A 26032-nucleotide genomic window follows, 5' to 3' on the forward strand; every position below is an offset into this window, starting at 1 on the left:
TTTTTAAGTAAACAAATTTAATAAGCTTGTTTAAAATTCACATTAACACAGACGAAAAGAAAAACACACACACACACATCCATTTTAGACAATATTTTTCCAAGAGCAATTCTTTGACCTTTCTTCAGACATCTCAACAAAAAGTATTAACTGAATAGCTGTGCTCCAGAAACACCTTTTGAGTACAAAAGTATTAAGAAAGCAAAAGGAAATTGGTCAGTTGCCTACAGGTTTTAATAATTTGCAGTGGCTAAGCAGGAATGAATACTTTCCTTTATACTGTGGAGTAAGTTTTACACAAGACCTCTAGCTGTCTACAATAGCCCTATTTGGCTTTGTACCATTTATGTAGACAAGGTGTTAATGCGCAGAGGGCACTTTTAAGCACAAAGGCTGAATTTCAGAAACCGTGCTACACTAAAAAGATTTTTAGAAACTGCCTTTTTATCTCAACATTGCACTACAGAATTCTGGCGCATTCCTCTTCCCCCCAATACCCATTAATCTTTAGGGTTTACGAGAAGTTAACTTTGATATGTCGGTTAGTACAAACCTGGACAGGTTTTATACATTCTGGAGAACGATAGCAAAAGCTGGGTGACCAAAGAGGGGCCATCTCCAAAAGCTGGGTTCTGTTCCAAATGGTCCTTAAATCAATTTGTAATTTTTTTTCTTTTATGTATAGGACGCTTATCTTACATAATATAAAATAAATAGATGGCTACAGTACTTGTCGGAATCTTTTAAACTACAAAAACTGCAAAAGTGGAAAGTTAAAATGTGTTTAATATATAAGGGAAACGTTGCCCCTTGAAAAGCCAGACAGAAATTCCAAAACGTAAAAGTTACAAAAGGCACGAATAAAACTGGAAGAGTCTCGAGTGTAGTTTTGAAGTTTTAGTACCAAAAACAGGTAGTATATATAAAAATGTTGGTAACACATGGATAAGGAAACCACCAGTGCAGTTCCTGATGCTGTGATTATTTCAAGTTAGTGTGCAGTAAATAAAACCCCCCCACGCAACGAAATCTCTTCAAGCCCTATGATTTAAGAGTTTCTCCCATTTTGTGTCTTCCCCCCCCCCCCCACTTTCCTGCTCTACAAGTTATCTCCATTTGCACAAGAAGAGATCCTTTGCAGTATGGAACTAGGCTATTAAAAAAAATGGCCTGCGGTGAATAATAAGCATAACTTGGGCAGGTTTATTCTCAAATGCTGGAAACTCAAGAAATTAGCCGTCGTTAAACGGCGTGGCATTTAAAGGAACAGCAGAATAGCTGTAATCTGCCGTTTCACTGAACGCGGAGTAGTATCGATGCTATACGCTCCCATGAGATGCAATGATGAACTTAGCCGTGTAAGGAAAAAGGCTTCATTACCGCTTATGAGCTTTTGTGGAAGCTGCAGCGTCTGCTCCCCCTAAACCAGAAACAAAGGGCGAATTGGTGTGTGGGGGGGGGGGGTTGTTTCACTTGTGTTATTTATAACTTTCATTAGCTTCTCTTAAAGGTTCTGCACAGGCCACAGCGTGACACACACACCCCTTTTATGCTTAACGATCCTAATTAAACCAGATCGCAAACCACGACTCTCTTGTGTGTGCTCGTATCCACTGGAATTAAGGTGACTTTATTCCTCTTCTTAGCCTGACTGGAAAATGAGTTATGATAACCGAATTCTCTTTACGGGTTGTTACGGTCACAAGGATCCCAATGTATGAGTGTGAGAGAGATTGGGAGAAAGAGGCTGAGTGAGAGAGATTTGAGAGAGAAATAAAAGACAGACCGAAAAGAGATTGAAAGTGAGAAGAAACAAAAAGATTGGGAGAGAGATTGAGAGAGAAACAGGAAGAGACAAAGAAAGAGAGAGAGAGAGAGAGAGAAAGTAAGTTACAGGTAGTAGACTGGACCTCAAGACTGGCCCAAACACACCACTTCTATCCATGAATAATTCCTAGACTTGGGAGATTTAGGCTTCCCCATTCAGAGGCCGTTCAGATTTTAACTTCCTAACCTTACAAGGCTCTGACGGTCTGGTAAATGGAATGCTTCCCCCCCCCCCGCTGCTTTCCAGCAGCCCCCTCTTCCAAGAATAAATAAATTAAAAAAAAGTGGTCACAAAAGCCAACCCGCCAAGGTTTCCACCATCCCAAATTTCCTTCACTTCCAACATTTTGGAAGTGGGTGGCTGATCCCAACCTAATGGTTGGGCAGTCCTGAGAAATGTTGCCTCTTGGACTGAAGGATGTAGTTGACGTACGCTGGCGTGTACCGTCCCGGGCTCACTAAATCCAGAGAGAAGCCGGTCGCCGCCGTCGCCGCACCCGGGCTGTTCTTTCCGGGGCTGAAGTACGGGGGATTCCTGGCAGGGCTGGGGGTGGCTTGGCCCTTGGGGAGTCCTTTCATGGAAGGGCTGGACCACCTGTCAGAAAAAGGCAGCGTTTTGGTTTTTTTTAATCTCGTCGGAAGAGTGTGAACTGGAGAAAACAGGCTTTCTGACTTTATGCAACAGAGCCGTGGTGGCGAACCTATGGCACGCGTGCCACAGGTGGCACGCAGAGCCCTCTCTGTGGGCACACCCGCCGTCGCCCCAGTCCTAGGCCTTCAGCTGGGTTTTATTAAACCTTTTCGCTTTAGGCCTCCGCCACCCTGTGCAAAAAAAAAAAAAAAGTTCAATCAATTTCAACTTGCGGGAAGAAAAAGATCTCGCAAGGTTGGAATTGATTGATTGAACTTTTTAGTCCCACCCCGTCTGCCGTTACCACGCCCACCCAATGGGCCACGCCCACCCGGTACCCGATGATACATAAGTGGGTTTTGGGCTGCAGTTTGGGCACTCGGTCTCCAAAAGGTTCGCCATCACTGCAATAGATGGCGAACGGAAGTGTTTGAAAAAGAAAGCCAGAAAAGGGTAGATCATTTGTAACTTAAGTTCAGGTCTTAACAACAAGAAGAAATCAAAGAGTTCCTTGACCGCAGGAATGCAACAGAGAAAAACAAAAGAGATGCAAACGCTGGTGTCTTTGCCTTCAAACAGTGTTTCTCAACCTCGGCCACTTGAAGGTGGGTGGACTTCCAACTCCCCGGAACGCCCCAGCCAGCCATGTTGAAATCCATCCATCTTCAAGTGGCCGAGGTTGAGTAACACTGGCCCCAACTAACACCCCTTCCTTTGCACCTAAAATGGAATCTGGAGGGGAAAAAAAGCAATGGTCTCCTTTCAAAAATGTGTTTTTCAGAGGGTGGGCGTTGGCAAAGGCCCAACTCCCTTCAAAACAGGTTCTCAAGATGATAAAATTAGTCAGCTGAGTAGTTTTAACTACTGGGGAGAGCGGGTGGGGGGGGGGAGAAAGACCACATACCACACTTTGGTGGTGTAGCTTTTTTCCCCCCTGCATCCTAGAAGGGATGTGACACCAACCCAAGGAGATAACGTTTTCCTCCACTTGCCCAGAGAATTGGTTCAGGCTTCACGGGACGTACCTTTGCCGCTCGGATGCGGGATAGGCCTGCACGGACTCACTCCACTTGTAAATAGCCGGGTACTTCTGGGGATCAATCTCTACTCCCAGTAATGCCGTTAACACGTCGTTGTCCCATTTTGACGGCTGATCGCTAAGCAGAGGAAGACAAGAGCTGGATTAGGCAGCTGAGTACCACCAAAGGCAGTGGCTTAGACTCTTAATCTCCGAGGGAAAAAAAAAATATTATACACACACAGAGATATATATATATAAAACCGTGTGGGCTTTGCTGAGCAACTTTCACCTCTAATGACCCTGGGGCGAATAAACACACACCCAACAGGCTCAAGATCTGTACAAGCTCTTTCACCTGGAACATAAACCGACAGAAGCGCCATGGTGGCGCAGTGGCTAGAAGCGTAACACAAACACTGCCAGTAGTTCGATCCTGACTGGCTCAAATTCGACTAAGCCTTCCAAGGTTGGTAAAATGAGGACCCAGATTGTTGGGGCCAACCGGCTGACTCTGTAAACCCCTTAGAGAGGGGTCGTAAAGCACTATGAAGCGGTCTGTAAGTCTTAAGTGCGATCGCTCTCTCTCTTTTGCTTTTAATTTGGCGCACATGTATTGACTGGTCCCAAGGCTGAAGGCATCGCACAAAGATGCTTGAGGACTAAACTCGCCCAGTTTCAGGATTTGCACGGCACAAACTAACCACGTCAGTGGGCTCCCACAATACGCTAAGCGCTAAAGAAACTTAACCAAATGAAAGAATCGTAACGCATGCAAACACCGCAGATGTTTTGAGCCCACGGTGAACCATGAATGGGTCAAGGCCACCTTTTCCGTATTACAGGAGCAAATGTCCATCGCTACATTATCATTATCACAACAGCTAACGGTACATGTCGCGTCAGCCCAGGTAGTCCTCAACCGACAGCCACAACTGGGATCAGAATGCCTGTTGCTAAACAAGCCAAGTTGCTAAGTCGCACCCTGATTTTATGACCTTTTTTCTCAAGCAAAACTCTGTAGTAGTTAAACCAAGCGTACCATCGTTAAGTGGATCTGGCTCCCCCCCCAAAAAAACCCTTGACTTTGGTTTAGAATAGAATAGAGCTTCTTTCTTCTAAATGGACAATGATATTTTGTTGGTCTTCCAGACCGATACTTCTAAAATCGTTGGCTTTCTCTGGGTATTGAAGAATTAAGGATTTTGGAGTGGGGTGTCCCTTGGTCCAGGGACCTAGGCTGTTGTTGGCTTTTTTTGCATGTCGAGCCCGCCACATTGGGGATGATTAAAAGAACCCATGACAGGGCCAACGAAACAAGAGAGATTCTGCAGAATTCTAGAATAGAAGAGAGCTGGGAGGGACCTTGGAGGTCTTCCAGTCCAGCCCCCTGCTCAAGCAGGAGAACCTAGACCAGACATGTCAAACACAAGGCCCGGGGGCCGGATCCGGCCCACAAACTGGTTTCATGCGGCCCGCGAAGCCATCCTGGAAACAGTGAGGGAACGGCCCCCACTGCCTTGGCCCTGGCCCAGAGACCCTCCTTCTGCCAGAGACCCCCAGATCTCTCCCACTCCTTCCCAGGCCCCCATAGGCACCCTTGATGTGAACCATGTAGGGCTGGCCATGCCCACCTAGTAGGCCATACGCACTCTAGCCACGCCCCAGTAGGCCACGCCCACCCTGGCCACACCCACCTGGCCCCCTGAGGGCAACCGCAATGCTGATGCGGCCCTCAATGAAATTGAGTTTGACACCCCTGACCTAGACCATCTCAGACAAGTGACTGTCTAGCAGCCTCTTCTTAAAAATCTCCAGGGATGGAGCGGCCATCATTTCTGGAGGCAAAGCCGTTCCACTGGTTAATTGTCCTCACTGTCAGGAGGTTTCTCCTCCATTCCAGGTTGCTTGTGAGAAGCCAGCCGGGAAGGCCATCACAGGGCCCCAGGATGCTGGAACCGGCATACATACATGCCCTGAATTTCAATCACGTGATCGTGAGGCTGCTGCGATGGTTGTGGTGTGAGGACCAGCCCTTTTTTTTCCCCAGTGCCATTGTAACTAGAGGATTATCAGTATCTAAAGAACGTTACAAGCTAGCTTTGCAAAATGTCCTAAAAATAAACTTCCTAGGGTGGAGTCCCCAAACCAACCCTTCTTAGACCCCCCCAAATGCCTTTCTTCCATACCCTAAAAGGAACATCTGCTTGGTTTTCCCCTTTGAGGGGGGCGTTTTTAGTAAACCAGGAACGGACATCCCAGGTGGCGATTCCAAGGTGAACGGCGGCTTCCTCTCCGCAGATCTGACCTTGGTTTCGGCCGAGGGTCTCTCTGCCTCTTGGGGGTCCCCCTCTTCCTTCCTGCTTTTGTTCTTCCTGGCAGCTGCCCCCGTCTTAGACAAGGGGGAACCCATTTCAGGCAGTTGCTCCTGGCCTTTCCACGTTTTGGGCCCCCTCTGGCTGGCCTTGGCCGCTGAGCATTCCCTCGCCACGGCCGGATCCTGGCAAGAGAGCCGGTCGAATTTCTCCATTAAATTGGCAACGGGGTACTGAAGGCTTCCTTCCTGGCTCGGATGCCTCCTGGCGGTTCCTGTCCTATCGTCGCTAGCGGCCGGACTGCAATAGCCGTTTTTACCCAGAGGCGCTCCTTTTTCGGCCGTCTGGACGGAGGTTTTTGCCCTCGGCATGATAGTCCCCGTGTGTTCGATGGAGAGAATGTCGCACTCGGAGCTTTCAAAGCTACCGATGGTCGGCTGGTCGGGCGCTATAACGGGGCTGTAATTCCTGGCTGCATTTTGTCTGTTTTTCACTTCTTCCAGACTCATCTCGTCGTCGTCGAGAAACGCTCCGACGGAGACAGAATTGCAGTTTTTACTTTTACCTGTAACAACAACATCAACAACAAAATAAAACGGGTGTGGACATCAGACCAAACTCTAGGCTTTGGGGTTGACTATCGCCCACTGATCTCGTCAACGGCGCTCTTCTCTTAAGTTGCTCGTGTTTAAAGAGAGCTGAGGTTTCCTCGGAACCTATTTGGCATTTAAACTGAAATCTCTCCCATCCATTCCCTGCAGTGGGTTGTGAGTGAACGCATCCTTCGTGTTCAAGAGAGTGTGTCTAGAGAGTGGCGTTCCTCAATCCTGGCAACTTGGGAAGTGTGGATTGCAACTCCCAGAATCCCAAGACGTCAAGGCTGAGAAAGTTCTACAAAGCAAAGAGATGCCAGCTGTCCAAATTTAATCTTGAAGGTCTAGGCCTGATTGCAACGTAGGAATTTATGTTTTGCAATTCCGGATTGACAAAACGACGGGGATTATTTGAATAAAAATTCAGTAGGTAACGCAGACACCACCAATGCCTTCTAACCAGGGGTGGGCAACTATAGACCCTTTTACGACCTGTGGACTTCAACTCCCAGAATTCCTGAGTCAGCACTGAATTCTGGGAATTGAAGTCCACAGGTCGTAAAGGGGCCATACTTGCCCACCCAGCTAGCTTTCTCCTGGGACTTTTTAATATATGTGTATATGTGCGTGTGTGCACGCACGCACGCGCACACACACAGACAGACACAATTAATTTTTATAGGATTAGGGATGGGGTTAGGGTTAGGATTTTTTTAAAATAACATTCTTAATATTTAGCAAACAGCATGCAGTCGGGGTTCACGTATTTTTTTAAAAAACTGAATAATAATGTCTATATTATCATAAACAATACGTTAGCTTATCGTTCAATTGGACTTTTCAAAGCATTAGCAGGTTTGGCTAAAATTGCTTTGGGGATTAAGTCATCCATTAAGCCACCCAACCCAGGTGCCTCTTCAGCCTTACCATAAGACTGTGGAGTGGATCTCTTGTGAGCCTCGTTTTTCCCTTTTTCTAGCTGAGCATTATTGCTCAATTCCTGCTGTTGAGCCAGGTGGTCTTCTAGCCGTCCTAACCCCTCCTGGGAAGACAGATCAACAAAACAGCCCAGAAATTCCCAGTGTTCAACCCACGGGAACCCCAGCTCATGAGCTAACTCCCTGTAATAAATAAGATAGAACGAATCATTTGTGACGGTAGGAAATTCAATCGACGACAAATCCACTGTAAGACATTTTTTTTAAAAAAACAAACCCCAACCATCAGCCTCAGGACTGCACTTGGATAGATAACTATCCCAAACCCAGCTTTCTTGTTTGTCGCATTCACACGCTAAAATGCCAGCTTGTTTTATGCTCCCATAGAACATCAAGGAAGAAAACAACAACGCACCCCCCATATTACCGTATTTACCCCAAAACAGGACGATGAAGAATTTCAGAAGTCACAATGAAAGAATCACGTAATACAGGTGAGTTAAAAACTTGGGAATAAAGTCCTGCGTAAGTTCTCAGCACCTTCCCCCTTGATGCTATGAAAGTCTAGGCTGACATATTTGCATGCACTCACACGTACGACACACCCATACAACCGACTGACACCATTGTCTCTTCTGCCCAGCCAAGGACAAGCAAGAAGGAGGATAGGATAACTAAAATTAAATAGGGGTACTTGGACAAGGAAGGAAAAACAACATTTCAATGAGTGTTTCTTAACCTTGACAATTTTAAAACAGGTGGCCTTCAACTCCCAGAATTCCCCAGCCACCGGGAATTCTGGGAGTTGAAGGCCACCCTCTTTTAAAGAAAAGAAACACTGATTTAGATGGTACTTCAGTGACTAAATGCAACAGGTAAACGTTCTCCCCATTTTCAAAGGAAACACACGTTTTTACAGGGCTACTTCTGCAGCCATCTGCAACTTATGCCAATTCCTTTCTTTCCCACAACTTCTACCGTCTGCTCACACCTCCCTCAAAGGAATTTATTTCAGTAATTACAGGTAGAGCTGTTTAACCCCCCAAAAATGTCTTTTCCTCTATAACTTTTATCAAAGAACTCCTGCACGCAAAATACTCTTCGTGCAGAAAGGAACAGGTATGACGTAACGCTGAATGATAATTATTATTTTTTAAAAGTAGACTGCTTCCAAAAGAGAATATTAAAAAAACCACATTTTGAAAAATGGCAACCATCTCCAACGTTTAATCTATGTAATAAGTGGTCTATCCCCCACTTATAGATCAGGGCTCTTCAAACTTGGCCCTTTGGTGACTTGTGGACTTGTGCACGCTGGCTGAGGAATTCTGGGAGTTGAAGTCCACAAGTCACCAAAGGGCCAAGTTTGAAGAGCCCTGATACAGATGCACTCGCGCGTACGTAATAATAATTGCGGCTCCTCCTAGTCTTAATTGGTGCTCATGCTTGTTAAAAGGAGTTTTAACGGTGTTGGGAATGGAACCCTTTCCTGCCTTTGGCCACGCGGCTTCGGGCACCGTGTCTGAAATACCTTCCGACTCGTTCCACCCCTCTTTCCAAGTCAGATTTTCGGAGGTGGTAAAAATATTCCGCCCTCTCTCGAGGTGGGGTCTTCCAAAGCCTGCGGAAATCTTCTGCCTGTTGGGAAGGGGTGGGAAGAGAGAAGAGACTGAGAGGTGCGTCCAGCTTTTTACAGCAAGCTGTCAAGATTGAGTCGCTACGAGGCCTGCTGGCTTCTGCCGCTAATCCACTTGCCATAGAAAAAAGGGTGGGCGGAACAGGATTCCAAGAAGCCCTTCAAGGGACCGTGAGAACCTGCAGCAATGGCAAGGTCCCTAACGCAGGTGCTTGATGGAGATGCGGACCGTTCCTATAACAAGCGGCTGCTTCAGGAAAGGCACGAAGACTTATCCACCTGCGTTACTATCAGGGCAACCCAGCCCTGCCTACTAAATCGCTTACGTTAAGTAACATCCTCAACTTACGACTATTCATTTAGCGAGTGTCCGGAGTTACGATGGCAGTGGGGGAAAAAAAAAGCAATTTATGACTGTTTTTCACACAGCCAGCAGCATCCAAATTTGAATGCTTGGCAATCGGCTTGTACTTATGACGGCTGCAGTGTCCCGGTGTGTGTGTGTGTGTGTGACGTGATCACTTTTTGCACCCTTCTAACAAGCAAAGTCAGTGAGGGGGCCGGATCCACTTCACAACCGTGCCGCTAGTGACTGCAGCGATTCTCTTAACAGCAGTGGCAAGAAAGGCCATAAAGGGGAGGCAAAACTCAACACTCAACTGTCTCGCTAAACGATAGAAATTTTGGGCTCACTTGTGGTCATAAGTTGAGGACTACTTATATCTCCCTTGCCCGGCCCACTCCCATGCCTGCTTCATCTCTAGATACGGCGGCTTCAGATATAGTCTCACAGTTTCGCAATAAATCCTTTAATTCAGGGTGGAAGCTGGGGCAATTGGACGGAGCTGAGCTTTTCCCGGCCGGATGCCCTCCCTGATGCCTATGCGGAGTTCAGAGCAGATTATTTTTTGTCTTGGCGCCCTGAAAAACATCTGCCGCTTCCGGGGATTGAGCTCTTCCGCCTTCCGAGTGGGAGGCGAGCGGCTTCACCACGAGGCCCCAAAATGGATGAAGGGGGCTTCAGCAAATGGTCTCTTGGCTCTCCTTACCTTGGAATGACTCAGCGGCCCTGCGTAAGCCCTCACTGTCAGCAGGGGATCTTTAGGGCTGCCAAAGTATCTGGGCAGAGATGCCCGTGGGCTGCTCTCGCTTTGATCCGGGGACCAGGGGGCTCCAATCATGGGTGCCGTGGCGTTATCTTCCGCTCTGAAGAGGGGCACGTAACACTGACCTGGGTCGGAAAGGATGGAAAGGGATATCCAGCTGGAGAATCTCCCAAGGAAGAAGCAGACGTTTCGACCTACCTGCCCCCCATCTCTGCTGCTGGTGTGCGAAACATTTCTCAACTTCCTGCCCACCTTAAACTCAACGCTTTTCATATTCCCTGGAGGATTTTTGAAATATTTATTTGATTAAATAAGGCTTGTTTGATACCAGTCAGGAAAAAAAAAAACAACAACCTATACTGAATATACTTGTCAACATCCATCTTGAGAATCCAAATAAAACTCTTTAGGTTCCTTCCGTTTCCGAAAATGTTTATTAAATGCACGCCATGGTAATGTCGAAGCAACACAAGCTCTGAGATCATGGAATTAAACAATAATCTCTCCAGCCAAACCCCCAACCGCTCACGTACTCCGTGTAAACAATTTGACTTTGTTATGGGAACCGTCTTGCTTCCTCTCCACACCTGCCGTGGTGTCCTTGGAAAGGTTTCAGGCTCTCACGGTCTTCAGCAGAATCGTAAAGGTTACGATACAATACTCTTTGGGTTTGGGGTTCTATACAAAATGATCCATGCCATTTGATTACGGAATTGCCCCCAAAACGGAAGCTGTACAACAAAGCCCCATTTGCTGCCAACATTTAATACAAACCTTCCAAATGTTCCCGAATTTTTGTCTTCAGATCCTCCGACTTATTTTTGCTCCTTTCACAGATCACCTGTTAGGCAAGAAGATGTTAAGATGTGTTAGTTAAGCTAAATCGCCTCGGTATTTTGTATGTCAAAGGGGGGGGGGGGGAAACTAAGCTGTAAGCTATGCCGGCTGAGGCATTCTGGGAATTGAAGTCCACATGTCTTAAAGTTGCCAAGCCTGAGAAACACTGTTATAAAGGTGTTTTTAATGTGACATCAAGACGATGATGACAGCATGCATTGAATTCAACTTACATCTGCTGGGGTTTGATTGTATTTATTTTTCGGATCCTTTACAATGCCTGGATGGGAAACAAGGACGCCGACCACATCTGGATTCCCAAACTTGCAAGCGAAGTGCAGCGGTGTATCGAATCCCTACAAAAAAACAACAACGTACGAATACTCTGTATTATACAAGCTTGGTTTCTGTGCAGATTAGGGTTTACTAGGAATATTCCAACAGGAAAACTGCATGAGGCTCACCACTTTATCTGGTGTATTCAGATAAAGATCCGCTATGTAACTTATACGCTTCTCCAACATAACGGTGTCGTCATCAGGATACATCAGTCGCATAAATTCTGGGTTTTCCAGAGTGTCCAACAACAGCCTGCAAATGCCAGGTTGATTCTCTTTAGCTGCCACATGCATGACGTTGTAGCGACACCCCTCCTGGAAAAAAGAACAAACTTCTTCACTATTCGTGATTCCTCCAACCTGGCATAACAGAACTTCCGTTTTCCTGCTATCAGCCTTAAGATTAGCTTATAGAGAAACCAGATGCCACCTCAAAATGGTGTATTTGGAGTCAGTTTGATGAAGCAGTTAAGGGGTAGGCCTAGAAACCAGGAGACAGTGAGTTCTAGTCCCGCCTTAGACATGAAAGCTGGCTGGGTGACTTTGGGCCAATCGCCAGGAGACGGTGAGTTCTAGTCCCATCTTAGTCACAAAAGCCAGCTGGGTGACTTTGGGCCAATTGCCAGGAGATGGTTGAGTTCTAGTCCCGCCTTCGCCATGAAATCCAGCTGGGTGACTTGGACCGCTCACCAGGAGACTGGGAGTTGTTGTCCCACTTTGACCATGAAAACTAGCTGGGTGATTTTGGAACAGTCCCTTTCTCTCAGCCGAGCCCACCTCACAAGGTTGTGACTGGGGAAGGAAGGAGTACATTCACCACCTTGACTTGTTTGTAAAGATAATAAAAGGTGGGATATAGACAAATAAATAAATTGCTCGGATGCCAAGACTGGCCCAAAACCAGCTACCCGTTTTCCTTAATAACCACATCTGGAGGGGAGAGGAGGGGGGGGGAAGGATCCGTTTGTCCTGCAGCTGATCATGGCCAAGGCGCTTTTTTTTTTTTACCTGGACAATCGTTGGATTGTCTCCAGAGCCGATGAGATAGCGGGGATTACTCCAGATGAGTTCTAAGAAAGCACTTTCATCTCCTTTCTCCACAGCTTTCCGAAGCTTTGCAGTCAGATCCTGGGTACGGGGGCTTTTGTAACTGTTGGCTCTTTCCTTGCTGACCGTTTCCAGTTCAGGAGGGCACAAGCCATCTGTTAAGACATAAATAGCGTCGTGCACTCCTGATGCAATACAGGCTCAAAAAACAAACAAAAAAACCCCCCGCACCTCGGCATTTGCAAAATGCAAACTTCACTTGTGCAATAAAAGATCCAAAATGGCATCCAGTGGCATAAATTCGTCAAGCTACAGAATTTAACAGTGTGAATTTTAAAACACCAAGGCAGGCGTCAGCACCCATAATACGATTAAAGTGTAACTTTGCAAGAGTGGTGAATATTTCTAGCTCGGGTGGAAGAGACCAAACCTTAAAACCCCTCAAATGTAACATTCAGCATTCTTACTCACTGGTTGAGCTACACAACGGCTACAGCCTACTAAGCAGCAATAACTGCCAACTGTAGCTCTAGTAGCTTCTCTTCAGATTCAGAGGCTCTATTCTATTCTATTCTATTCTATTCTATTCTATATCCTATCGCTTATTCTATTCTATTCTAATCCTATTCTATTCTAATTTTATTCTATTCTACTCTACTCCACTCCATTCTATTCTATTCTATTTTTCCCCTATTCTATTCTATTCCATTCCATTCTCTATTCTATTCTATTCTATTCTGTTCTGTTCTGTTCCATTCTATTCCCTATTCCATTCCATTCCATATTCTATCCTATCCTATCCTATCCTATTCCATATTCTATTCTATCCTATATCCTATCGCTTATTCTATTCTAATCCTATTCTATTCTAATTTTATTCTATTGTACTCCACTCCACTCCATTCTATTCTATTTTTCCCCTATTCTATTCTATTCCATTCCATTCTCTATTCTATTCTATTCATTATTCTATTCTATTCTAATTATTCTATTCTATTATTCTAGTCTGTTCTGTTCTGTTCTATTCTAAATTATTATCATTCTGTATCATACAAAGTTGGTGTTTAAACCAGTTTAAAGTCATTTAAAAGCCATTATGGAACACACACAAGCCTCCCACTTACCTCTACTGAAGACCGAACAGACTTTGACAGGAGACAGAGAGATGGTAGACTTGTTTGGCGAGGGGAAATAATCACATATGCCTTTGGCGAATTTTTCTGCATCTTCTTTGTTTGAGAAAGCTTTAAAGCGCGACCCCTTAATCATTTTGACAGCTTGCAAAGCTTCCTTTTTGTCCTCATAGACATGTACCCTTTCTGGGGGGGGGGGGGGGAAACAGCAGTGAAATAAATTCATTTCTGATGAAAAGAGAAGGCAACGCCAAGTCAAGAAATCTATCCCTCTATTTTTTATTGCAAGTCCCATTTAGCTACTTTGTGCAAAGGTGATTACAGCAGAAAACACTCAGATCAACTAAATCTGCTTTGGTGAATTTTACTTGGGGGGGGAATAACTACAATACCACATAAATTTGCCATTTTTTTCAGGGCCCTCCACAAAACCAATCAATTCTAATCCAAACTGCAAAGAGGTAATTAAATTAAAGCTGAAGGACACGCCATGTACATTGGAAAACAAGAGCTAAACAGAGCTAAAATCATCTCACGAAGACTATGATGCAAGGCTGGGTTGTTTTTTCGTCAGCAAGTCAATTTTGTTTCTTGAGAAACTAAACCATCTTTCATTTGCTTAAAATCATGGGTCCAAGTCAAAGACGACACCAAAAAAAAAGCGAACTGCCCATCAGATTTACAGTATATGTTTTTATGTCCTCTTGACACTATTGTAAGGGACCTGAAAGAATCTGTTGCGTCTTCTGGGGCCAATTTCTTATTTTTCTGCTCCAGATTTTATAGTTCAAAACAGGTTATAATTAACCGCTTGATCTTATCTTGTTGGGACAAACCAATATTTAATTCAGAATTGGGAATTTGGCCTGAGGTCCATACATCCACAAGGATGTAGGTCAAGATGGGTAAGAGATAAGAGTTGGAATGAGAGAAAGTCCGTCTTTAAAAAAAGGCACCAGTCCCTGAGGAAAAATGGGCAAGATGGATCTAGTCTATGGGCTGTCCCTAAATTCAGCAAACTGGAGAATGCCAGTTCTGGATGTAACAAACAACTCAGCTAACAAGAGAAACAAATCTCTGTCATTCCAAAAACAAGCAAAGTGGTGATGGATAGGAATGGAGGAAGCTTGCAAGCTCAAGATTCATGCAGGGTCATTTCCTTTCTCTTAAAAGTTATACTAAAGGTAAAGGTAAAGGTTCCCCCGCACATGCGTGCTAGTCATTTCTGACTCTAGGGGCCGGTGCTCATCTCCATTTCACAGCCGAAGAGCCAGCGCTTGTCCGAGGACGTCTCCGTGGTCACGTGGCCAGCATGACTAGACGCCAAAGGCGCACGGAACGCTGTTACCTTCCCACTGTAATGGTCCCTATTTTTCTACTTGCATTTTTACGTGCTTTCGAACTGCTAGGTTGGCAGAAGCTGGGACGAGTAACAGGCGCTCACTCTGTTACGCGGCACTCGGGACTCGACCCGCCAAACTGCCGACCTTCTGATCGACAAGCTCAGCGTCCTAACCCGCTGAGCCACTGCGTCCCTTAAAAGTTATACTAAATTATCATTAATACATCCAGCTGATCTCATTTTGTAGATAAACACATAGGCACACCAGTATTTTTATACCCCAAATTTTGCACGGGGGGCAGGGAACATGGGCCACAAACAAATTCAACATCATAATGAACTTTTACTTCCTAGCAAAAGAAACGTTAAGGTTTGGGTACCACATCCCTGGAAAAAAAAAGCACCGGTCCTTGAAAATGCAGCACTGCTATTTTTATGCCAAATATTTATGGCTATCACACTAAAATGGTCTCCTTCAACAGCCATTTCTTCTCAAGTAATTCGACCACTTGGCGCTGCGTGCCCATTAAAGCGTGGGAAATCAATCTGATCGATGCCCTCCTGCTGAATTTTTCATTGGCTGGCCACGAGAAAGCCATCTATTAAGCCTCGTTGGCATTCGTCTCAGACTCTAAAGCAGCTAGCTGTCTGCTCTCACAGTCAGGCTGCAGAAATTCAGATATTGCTGGGATTGCAAGAGCTACCAGCACCAAGCAGCATGGGCAGTTTCAGGCAGAAGCTGTCAGAGTATCAGGGGGAAAAAATGTGTTTACAACTTGCAGCAATCCTTAACACCCGCAACCAAGCCCCAAATTTCCATTAGGAAGCAAGGCAGCTGTTTTAAGTAAGTTTTGCCTCATTTTATGACTTTTTTGGGGGGCCCACACTTCAGTGAATCGCTGCAGTTGTTAAAGTGAACGGTTTCTTCTATTGACTCTGCTTGCTGAAAGCCGGCTGGGAAAGACGCAAATGGGGATCACACGTCCCCAGGACACTGCAAGGATCATAAATATGAGTCAGTCGCCAAGTGTCTGAATTTTGATAAAACCCTAGTAAAGACCACACCTGGAATACTGCAGCCCATTTTTGGTCACCGTTATCACAAAAAAGATGTTGAGAGTTTGGGAAAAAAATTCAAAGAAAGAGCAGCTAAGACGATCCAAGGCCTGGAGACTAAAACATACGAAGAACGACTGCAGGATTTGGGTTTGGCTAGTCTAAAGAAAAGAAGAAATAGGGGAGACATGATAGCAGTACTCCAATGTATGAGGGGCTGCCACAAAGAAGAGGGGGGGTCACATTCACCAAAGCACCAGAGTGCAAGGCAAGAAACAATGGTTGGAAACTGACCAAAGAGAGAAGCAACCTAGAATTAAGGAGAAAGTTCCTGACGGTGAGGACAATTAACCAGTGGAACAGCTGGCCTCCAGAAATCGTGGGCGCTCCATCAATGGAGATTTTTAAGAAGAGACTAGAGAATCACCTGTCTGAAACGGCATAGGTCCTCCTGCTTGAGCAGGGGGCTGGACTAGAGGACCTCCAAGGTCCCTTCCAGCTCTACTCTATTCTAATTCTAATTGGGACCATGGGGATGCTGCAACGGTCTTACGTGTGGAAGACAGTCCTGTCACTTTTTCAGTCGCGCTGTAACTTGAAACAGTCACTAAATGGAACGGTTGGGAGGGTGACCTCTACAAGGAGACTGTCAATGAAGGAGGCGATGAAAGGGAGCTATTTTTAAGCCTATTTACCAAAGAAACTCTTACCGTTTCTAGTCAATATGTCGTCGTATACCGGGCACACCCCATAATACAGCAGAGGCTCTTTGGAGGGAACCTGGGAACGAAGAGGGGAGCCATTAGCCTCCCGCATCAGGGCTTCCTCCTCCGGAGGGTTCAGGCCCATGCTGTAGCCAAAGTCACCGTCCTCGGGAGAGGCAAGGTGGCCGTTCGTTTTCCCAGGTTCTGGCTGGTTCCCGTCAGCCGCAGCGGTTCCCGGGACGCCGTTGTAAACGGGAGCCGTGGCCTCGGAAGGTCCTTGCTGTTCCCATAAAGCCTGGGCCAATCTTTTTTCAAAAATGGACCTCGTGGTCAGCGTGATGGGCCCGCATTTCAGGCCAGCTTTGACAATTTCTTCTCTCAGCTCATCGGGGGTCAGTTGTTTTAGTCTGGAGAAGATTTCATCCATTGTTATCCTCCCTGTAGGCAAAAAAAAAAAAACGAAAACCAGAGGGCATTGTTTAGTCCATCAGAAGATCAGGTAAGCTCTTGACTTACCACAGTTCCTTTCGTGACCGAAGTTACAACAGCACTGAAAAATGACCGTTTTATTTCACACTCACAACCCGTTGCGGCACCCCCAAGGGCAGGGGTAGGCAACCTTGGCTCTTTGTTGACTCGTGGACTTCAACTCCCAGAATTCCCGAGCCGGCATGGCTCAGCTTGGAAACCTCTCCCTTCAGCGTGGCTGGCTCAGGAATTCTGGGAGTTGAAGTCCACGAGTCATCAAAGAGCCAAGGTTTGCCTACCTCTGTCCAAGGATCAAAATTCAGACGCTTGGCAACTGGCTCGTATTTAGGACTCAACGTCCCCGGGGGATCATGTGATCACCTTTTGGCAAGCAAAGACTATGGGGGAAGCCAGATTCATTGAACCACCCACGTTACTCACTTAACAACTGCAGTGATTCCTTAACCACTGTGGCAAGAAAAGTCAGAAATTTTGGGCTCAAAATAAAGGCAGAGTCAAAGGAAGGATGGGTCCATTATGTTCCACATTGGTTGGGTCTTGTGTTTTTCAACTTTGCCCACTTTAAAATGCGAGGACTCCAACTCCCAGAATTCCCCAGCCAGCATGCTGATGGGCTTAGACACACACACCCCCTCCCCAAGACACCAGACTTAAAAGAAAGGGGGGGGGAAACCACCAGATAAGAGCAGTTTGATGACAAGCTCTGTTATAGCAGGACTGAAATACATTTAATACCTAATTAAACATGTTCAATCTTCAAAGTTACTGTAGTGTTAAAAAAACCGAGATCGTTAATGGATGCCTTTAATCTATTTCTGTTTTAGCACAGGATCTAATGTTAGCAGCAAGCATGCTGAGAATTATTCTAGATCTTAATCATTAAGCATATGGCAGAAGGCTTAAATCCACTTCTGCTCCCTTATTTAAAAATAGAACGAAGGAAGAGGAAAAAATCTCAGCCATAAAAGGGAAGCTGCACCGGACGACTAGAAATAGACCTAAATAAAAACAAAACATTTCAGTGGAGTATTAAATTTAGTGGGTGCGTTAAATTTACCAATATTTTAGAAGAGAAAATGGCTCTACCACCTTTCCACGAAATCATGGATTTCGAAAGCAGACTGGTTTCTTTTAAAATGGAAAATAAAATTCTTTTCGGGTTTTTCCTCTGTATCGTTTCGAATTGAATACAGGTGCTGCCAAAGAAATGCTAATTTGACATGTATTTAGTACAGGGGTCTTCAAACCTGGCCCTTTTATGACTTGTGGACTTCAACGCCCAGAATTCCTCAGCCAGGCACGCTTATTTAGTACCTTCTTGGAGAGCCTAAATTCTTCAGACATTAATCTAACAGAAATCTCAAGTCATCTTGAAACCGTTCCTCTGGATTATATACATCTTTGCATTCAAAAGAATCTGAAAGGCTTATCCTAGGGGATATGTAGACCTCTTTGCAAATGTTATTACTGTTGATCACAAATGGAGAATACCATGCTATAAAAAGTTTTAATCTAAATATATAAATACATATTGCTTTCATGGCATCGGTCACATTGGGTGAAATCACTACCCAGTGAAATCACTACCCAGAAAGCCACCGTTTGCTAGTGACTCAAGCAATCTGAATAAATATTTGTTGGGAATACTTTAATGAATCTAATTTCTCCAGGGAAGTCAGATTTGATTTTATATCCAAGCATGTTTGGCTTTCCCAGGGAAAATAACCGTCTGGAAAAGACACGGCTTTGATGTAAAACCAAAACAAAAACGAGAGAACAGAAATAATAACTATTCTTATGCACAAATTTGTTTTTTCTGATTATGCTTCTGTGTTACCAAATCTAAACAACTGTGTTTAGAGAGCCTAAGAATCTAAATTGGAATTACCATGGAGAAAGTGTCTTTTTTTTTTTTTGCTTTAAAAATTCTGCATTTCCATTTGAATATTCCTTAACTAGGAAGCTTCTTAGAATTACTTGACATTTGGGCAGTCCCATCTGCCTACATCATGATAGTTAAGTCTGGGCATCCCCAGAGGCTTCATGCCCGAAATAAATATAGCATGGGAATTCAGAGGGGGACCAAGTGATGGCACAGGCATCCTGACAACTGGCAAATGATGCAATTTGTGCAGTTGCATCAGATGTCATAATTGCCATCTTTTTTTTTTCTTTTTTTTGCATCGATGGATGGTCCTGGATACTGCGGGGAAACAAACAAGAAGAGAGGAGGAGGGAAGGGAAAGGAAAGGGCAATTTTATGCCACCTTTTTAACAGGCGTATTTAAGGTCGTGTGTGATTCACCGTGTATTGTATCTGTTCATTTCCATCCCGCTTTTATTATTTTTATAAAAACCCAAAGGGCAGCAAACACATTTTCCTTCCCCCTATTTTCTCTACAAACAATCCTGTGAGGTGAATTGGACTGGGCCGAAGTGTCAAAACCCATTCCCATTTTATTTCATTTCATTTCTATTTCATCCCACCTCTCCTGGGTTTTGCCCTGCTTCCAAGGGTGGGAGGAATGTGCCTGCAGGGCTATTGCTTTCACTTCTTCCCCCTCTTGCTACAATGCAATCCCTTGTTTTGTTTATTGGGGCTGTATCCTGTTTCCTGCATTATCTCTCTCTCTCTCTCTCTGAACTCTATTTTGTAAACTGTCAATCGAGAAGAAAGGAAGAGATAGGGATCTAACCTCAGTGCCTGGATTTTGTCAACACTGCCAGAGGAAGGTGTGAACAAGCCACTGACTCTCACATCAGCTGGGGGTCAGCTGAGCCAATATTTTTATTTCCTCTGTTCCTACAAAGAACTGAACACTTGGGGAATGGCTATCCCACATGAGTGGTGGTGTGTGTCAATCTATGGGGTAGGGTCCTGCTTGGGGACACTATAACTTACTGTGTTGCGCGGGAAATCTCGGATCCTGTCTATGATGCCTGCTATCTCCTATTCGTAACAAAAGTTCCTGCTTGGAACAAAAATTGTTTCCAAGAGTTCTGCTTTCTTATGAAGTAGGTTCTGACACAAAGTCACCTAGCTTGACTTTTATGCCCTAAGGCCAGACTAGAATTCACAGCCTCCGGGGCGATTGGCCCAAAGTCACCCAGCTGGTTGGTCTTTCATGCATGAGGCAGAACTAGAACTCACCACCTCTGGCTTTCTAGCCTTTCGCCTTAACCACTAAACCAAACTGGCTAAAAAAAAGGAACTCTACGATTTTCCCCTTGAACCTTAGCTGGGATGACGGCCGGAAACTGCTCTTCCTTCAGCAAAACTGTGGAATAGCAGAAATGGGCCGTAGAGGTCCAGAGAGAGAGAGTGTGTGTGTGTGTGTGTGTGTGTGTGTACACCCACACATACACACACACATATATGTATACATATATACATACACACACACATACATACACACACACACACACACACACACACACACATATATATATATATATATATATATATATATATATACACACACACACACACTCCTATAGGTATTATTTATTTATTTATTTATTGTATATCCCGCCCTATCTCCCGAAGGACTCAGGGCGGCTAACAACAAAACATATAATAAGTACAGAAATTAAGATAAAAATAAAATTAAAATCATCTGTGCAATAAATTAAAATTGAAAACTAAAAATAAATTAAAAATTGTAAATATAATTAATTAAAATGCCTGTCAGTCCAGGTCAGCGTGGTGGAAAAGGAGTGTTTTGAGGCCGCGGCGAAAGGATTAGGATTAGGGTTTCCTGCCTGAGCAGGGGGTTGGACTAGAGGACCTCCGAGGTCCCTTCCCGCTCTTGTCCTTCTATTAAACGCGCAGAGGCTCCCAAAAGGCTCAAACCCATTTGACAGCTAAGGAGAGGCAAAACTCACCGAAAAGCCCATTCGGGTCATAGGAGCAGCAGCAGCAGCAGCCTGGCCTTTCTGCTTGCCTCACCTGGTGGTCTCCCATCCCTACAGCCTTTTTTTTTTATTCCCCTCTCTTTCTCTCGCTCGATTAGCGAACCTCTCGCCGCCCCCCTCCACCTGTGGATGGCAAGACAACCCCTCCCCTCAGGGGGGGACTACGGGGCCCATCATCCCCGGCGCGGGGGAGTCCAAGGCGACGCCTTTCCCCCCCCTCACAGCGGCCTACCTGGCAGGGCGGTGGTTGTGGGAGAAAAGGCAGCGACCCCAACCCCGAGGAAAGGCCTCTCACCTCCGTCGCAGCTGTCGGGGCAGCGCGGAGGCCTCTCCACGGGAGGCGGCGGCGGCGGAGACCGAGGCGTCGCGCCGGGCCTGGGGCCTCTCTCCAGCAGCCGCAGCAGCCAACCCAGCGCGCCGATGACGGCGCAGGCGGCCAGCAGCTCCCAGGCGGGCCAGCCGGCCCAGCCGGCCCGCCACCACCCGCCCCAGCCCGACCAGCCGGCCGCCACCCAGCGCTCCATCGCTTCCCCGGCCGAGCGCGCCACTGCGCAGGCGCGGGGCGGCCTCGCGGGAGGGGGGGAAAACAACCCCGGGCGCTACCTCGTGAGCGGCCGCTCGGCTTCCGTCGTCGCGTTGCCTTCGCGCAGGCGTGCGGCGCCGCCGCCAGGCCCTCGCTTTCCCTCGCGGGGCTGCCCGCCAGAATGCCTGCGCCGAAGTCTATCGGCCGCGCTTCGCTTCCGCCCGTGGGGAAGCCCGGCGCCGGCTTCTCCCCGCTTGTTCCCGCAGCCTCGACGGCGCCCTTGAGAGTTTTGAAGGGGTGGGGAAAAAAAAAAAACAAAAACAAAAACAAAAAAAATGGCTGAGGGGGCCTAGGTGACCAATCGCGGCCCGCCACGTCGCGCGGGGGCGGGCGTATGGCGCGCTGCCTGACGGGAAGCCCTTGCCCGAAATTCGAGGGCTAAGTTCCGCCTTCCCCGGCGTGAAGGGAATAAAAGCCCATCATCCCCGCGAAGCATGGGAAGTGTAGTCCGGATCTACTGCTAAGCTTGTAAGCCGCCCTGAGTCTTCGGAGAAGGGCGGGATATAAATGTAATAAAAAAGTAAAAAAAAAAATCTTGTTGAGGAGCCTTGAGAAAGTGACAGCTTGGTTGCCCCGCTAACGGCTCGAGGGGCAGGGAGACACACTTCCGGTTTCCGATTGAAGCTGGCGAGGCTGCCACGCAAAAGGCTAGAGATGAGTGGCATATAGGCGCATAGAAACCGGAAGTGGAGAGTGCAACCAAGTTCTCCAGGGTTCTGCAAAGCCACGTTGCGCTTGGCTTTTTTTTTTCTCCCCACCATATGGTTTGCAAATTATAAAGAGTTTTCAGTTGACTAAAGTTCAACTTTCTGGCCAATTTTATCTCTCCCCTGTTTTTGTTGTTTTTAATCAGAATCTTACTTCTTGTTATGTCAAAGAAACAGAAGCAATCAAAGGCATTTTCACTATTATTGTCACTGTTATTGGAAATAAGTCATCGAAAGAGGCCCCTTCTATCTATCAGAATTGGCCTACAAGGGAGCAGGGCTGAGGAATTCTGGGAGTTGTAGTCCACAAGTCATCAAAGGGCCAATTTGGAAGACGCCCTTGCCCTAGACCAGGGGTAGGCAACCTCGGCTCTTTTATGACTCATGGACTTCAACTCCCAGAATACCTGAGCCAGCTTGGCTGGCTCAGGAATTCTGGGAGTTGAAGTCCATGAGTCATAAAAGAGCCGAGGTTGCCTACCCCTGGCCTAGGCCGCTTTATGACTCGTGGACTTCAACTCCCAGAATACCTGAGCCAGCCATGCTGAGGGGAAATGGAGAGGTTTCCAAGCTGAGCCATGCTGACTCAGGAATTCTGGGAGTTGAAGTCTATGAGTCATAAAAGAGCCGAGGTTGCCTACCCCTGCCCTAGACGTACGATTTGGGCCATTGAGCCCAAAATATATATTGCTAAGTGAGACAGTGACCTTTGCTCCATTTTTACGACCTGTCTTGCTGTTAAGTGAATCACTCCCGTTGTGAAGTTCAAGAAATACGGTTGTAAAGTGAATCAGGCTCCTCCCCACCCCAACTGACTGCTTGTCAGAAGGCCACCAAAAGGATCACATGATCCCTGGACGGGGCAAGTCATAAATATGAGTCAACTGCCAAGCATCTGAATTTTGATCATGTGACCACGGGGATGCTGGTGGAGCAGTGGGCTGATGCCTCTTTAAGTAACACCAGCTGCCTGCCATTAGTGCAGGTTCGAGTCCCACCAGGCTCAAGGTTGACTCAGCCTTCCATCCTTCCGAGGTAGGTAAAATGAGGACCCAGATTGTTGGGGGCAATTAAGCTGACTTTGTAATAATGCCGCTTGGGGTTTGTGTGAAAGCCCTAATAAGCAGGCATATACATAGAATGAAGGTTATTGCTAAGCTTGTAAGCCGCCCTGAGTCTTTGGAGAAGGGCGGGATATAAATGGAATTAAAATAAAAAAAATAAAATAAAGTGGGAAAAATGGTCATAAGTCACTTTTCAGTGTCGTTATATCTCTGAACAGTCACTACCTGTGCAGTTGATGGGATGTACATTTAAAGGAGAACTGGACGCATGTGAAAAACAGTGGACAGTCCAAAAGAAAAATTAATGAATCAGTGACCAAACCATCCACACTCAAGGTACAAATGACCAGACTCAAATTATCACAGACAACAGATGGCCGTAAACTAACATGTCTCCTATAGAGTTCAAATACACCATGGACTCATATATATATACATATATATATTTATTTTAATGAAAATAGTTTATTGCACAAAACCTTTCAAGAATGTTTAGCGTATCTTAGATTTTTCTTAAATTAACATGCCCTGTTTTCTTTAAAGCACAATTATTAATCTTTAATCAAACACATCTAACTCTTCCTTTGGAACACTCATTCAAACATGTTATGACGATGACATGTTTCTCCCCCCCCCCCGCTCATTAAATAGAATCAGACAAACCACTTGCTGAGAAAATGATATGCATAAGATGCTCTTTTTGGAAAGCAGAAAGAATACTCTGCGCGGCTATTGTTAGAGAAAGGGTTCCTGTGACTAAGAATCTAAACTTTTTCCCATCTCAGAGGGTAAGCCTTCCGCATTTTCAATCACGGGGGGAGAAAAACACTACTTTAAGATAGATCCTCATTATAAACGGGACCAGAAGTCATTTTCTAAATTAAAGCAACTTTCTACTTTTATTAGGTTATCCGTGACTCGAAAAGTCAGTGATACAATTTGGTTTGTAAAGGTGATACCTAGCATCAGCGGCCCCTTGCTACTTAGTACAGCTGCTTATCCAAAATAATAATAATAATTACAATTTTGATATAGAGAAGAACCCATTTTCCTAAAACTCTGGTTCTCTCTGGGAAAGTTTTTATTTTCTTTCAAGAAGAATTTCCCCCCTGTTAGAATGAGACAAGCACCGCTGGACTGGAGAAGGAAATTGATGATGCACAAGGAAAAATTCACAGAATACTCCACTGTAAGGTGAATTAACATTCACGATATATGGTTGCACCGTAGAAAATTGCTGTGAACAATTTCAGCCTTCAGAACAATCCTCTGCTAAGACACAGAAAAACACTGAAAACCGTCACATCTAGCCATTGCCTTCCAAGGATGAATAAACAGACTTTTTTTTTAAAAAAAAATGCAGTAACCGTAAAGGCTCTATTATTTATTTTGAATATTTTTTTAAAAACAAAACAAAACAAAAGCATGCTGAAAGGGATCGGCCTGAATCATTTATAGATATTGACTAGTCTGAAAGTACAGTCGGAGAGCCCTCCCCAACCCAGGTTCCTTGAAGTATGAATTAATTGACAGCACTTTTAAAAATATGACGGTACCTACTTTGGGAGAGGAAATTTGCTGGGTCGCGGATGCCCAGACTTACACGACCCACTTCTTTCCCTAGTCAAAATGACAAGTCGCGGGAACTTTAAAAATAAAATGACAAGTCGCGGGAACTATAAATAAAACGGTCTGGAAAAGGGAAACGGGAGAAGTGGATTTTTCATTTAGGATTTTTCATTTGGGGTTTTCTCCCTGTTCTTGTCCCTTCCCCTCCCCCAAATTGTTGGAGGAATATTAAAATAATAATAATAATCTGATTTTTATACTATGTACATTGCATTCAGCTGTGACTAGTGATAAGCCGCTCAAAACAATCTTCATGGGTAAATCAAACATGTGAAACACAAACAGTTAAGTGGGAACAGCAAACTTTGGAAGTGATCATATATATATAAAAGGTAAAGGTAAAGGTTCCCCCGCACATGCGTGCTAGTCGTTTCCGACTCTGGGGGCCGGTGCTCATCTCCGTTTCAAAGCCGAAGAGCCAGCGCTTGTCCGAGGACGTCTCCATGGTCATGTGGCTGGCATGACTAGACGCCAAAGGCGCACGGAACGCTGTTACCTTCCCACTGTAGTGGTCCCTATTTTTCTACTTGCGTTTTTATGTGCTTTCGAACTGCTAGGTTGGCAGAAGCTGGGACGAGTAACAGGCACTCACTCTGCTACGCGGCACTCGGGCTTCGACCCGCCAAACTGCCGACCTTCTGATCGACAAGCTCAGCGTCCTAACCCACTGAGCCACCGCGTCCCTCATATATATATATATATATATATATATATATATATATATATATATATATATATATATATATATATATATATATATATATATATATAAAATTCATTATGTAAGATTAACTTTGGTGTTTAAATACTGAAGTATTTCTTGCTTACATTAGTGGGTACATACGCTTCACAGATATGAGCAGCAAAAAAAACATAGCTATTTTACAGTATAAAGCCAACTTTATAATAAAAGTTACCACCTATCTAAACTGACCCATAAAGCCTTCAAGATCGTGTCTTGAAGATGATTGTGGATTAGTCTTATCAAATAGTTAAGCGTAACTGAGACTCCTTCCCCTCAAATTTAAAAAAGCTTTCCATTTAGAGAACCTTTCCTTCATGTGTTAAATGGGGGGGGTGGGGACACTAAAATGCTTCACAGAACTTTCAGAATCATTGTTTAG

The 26032-nt window shown here is 45.3% G+C and overlaps 1 protein-coding gene across 3 annotated transcripts in view; it reads right to left on the reverse strand.

Annotated features, from left to right (window-relative positions):
- ANKLE2 (ankyrin repeat and LEM domain containing 2) overlaps nt 1-26032 on the reverse strand; it is a 27903-nt gene continuing 1871 nt past the window's right edge. The window contains exons 1-13 of one of the 3 annotated variants that reach the window (XM_083373232.1): nt 21221-21468; nt 16528-16959; nt 13411-13605; nt 12248-12441; nt 11366-11554; nt 11135-11257; nt 10839-10905; nt 10008-10189; nt 8854-8960; nt 7312-7505; nt 5666-6356; nt 3484-3615; nt 1-2422 (exon numbers count right to left, since the gene is read on the reverse strand). In XM_083373232.1, coding sequence (XP_083229358.1) covers nt 2200-2422; nt 3484-3615; nt 5666-6356; nt 7312-7505; nt 8854-8960; nt 10008-10189; nt 10839-10905; nt 11135-11257; nt 11366-11554; nt 12248-12441; nt 13411-13605; nt 16528-16959; nt 21221-21449 — 2958 coding nt within the window. In that variant the 5' untranslated portion in view covers nt 21450-21468 and the 3' untranslated portion in view covers nt 1-2199. Of the gene's footprint in view, nt 2423-3483; nt 3616-5665; nt 6357-7311; nt 7506-8853; nt 8961-10007; nt 10190-10838; nt 10906-11134; nt 11258-11365; nt 11555-12247; nt 12442-13410; nt 13606-16527; nt 16960-20895; nt 21092-21220; nt 21469-26032 lie in introns of those variants that run through there. The other 2 variants (XM_083373233.1, XM_083373234.1) reach the window with 2 other exon arrangements.

This window comes from Vipera ursinii (genome assembly GCF_947247035.1).
Source record: "Vipera ursinii genome assembly, chromosome: 14".
NCBI lineage: Eukaryota > Metazoa > Chordata > Lepidosauria > Squamata > Viperidae > Vipera > Vipera ursinii.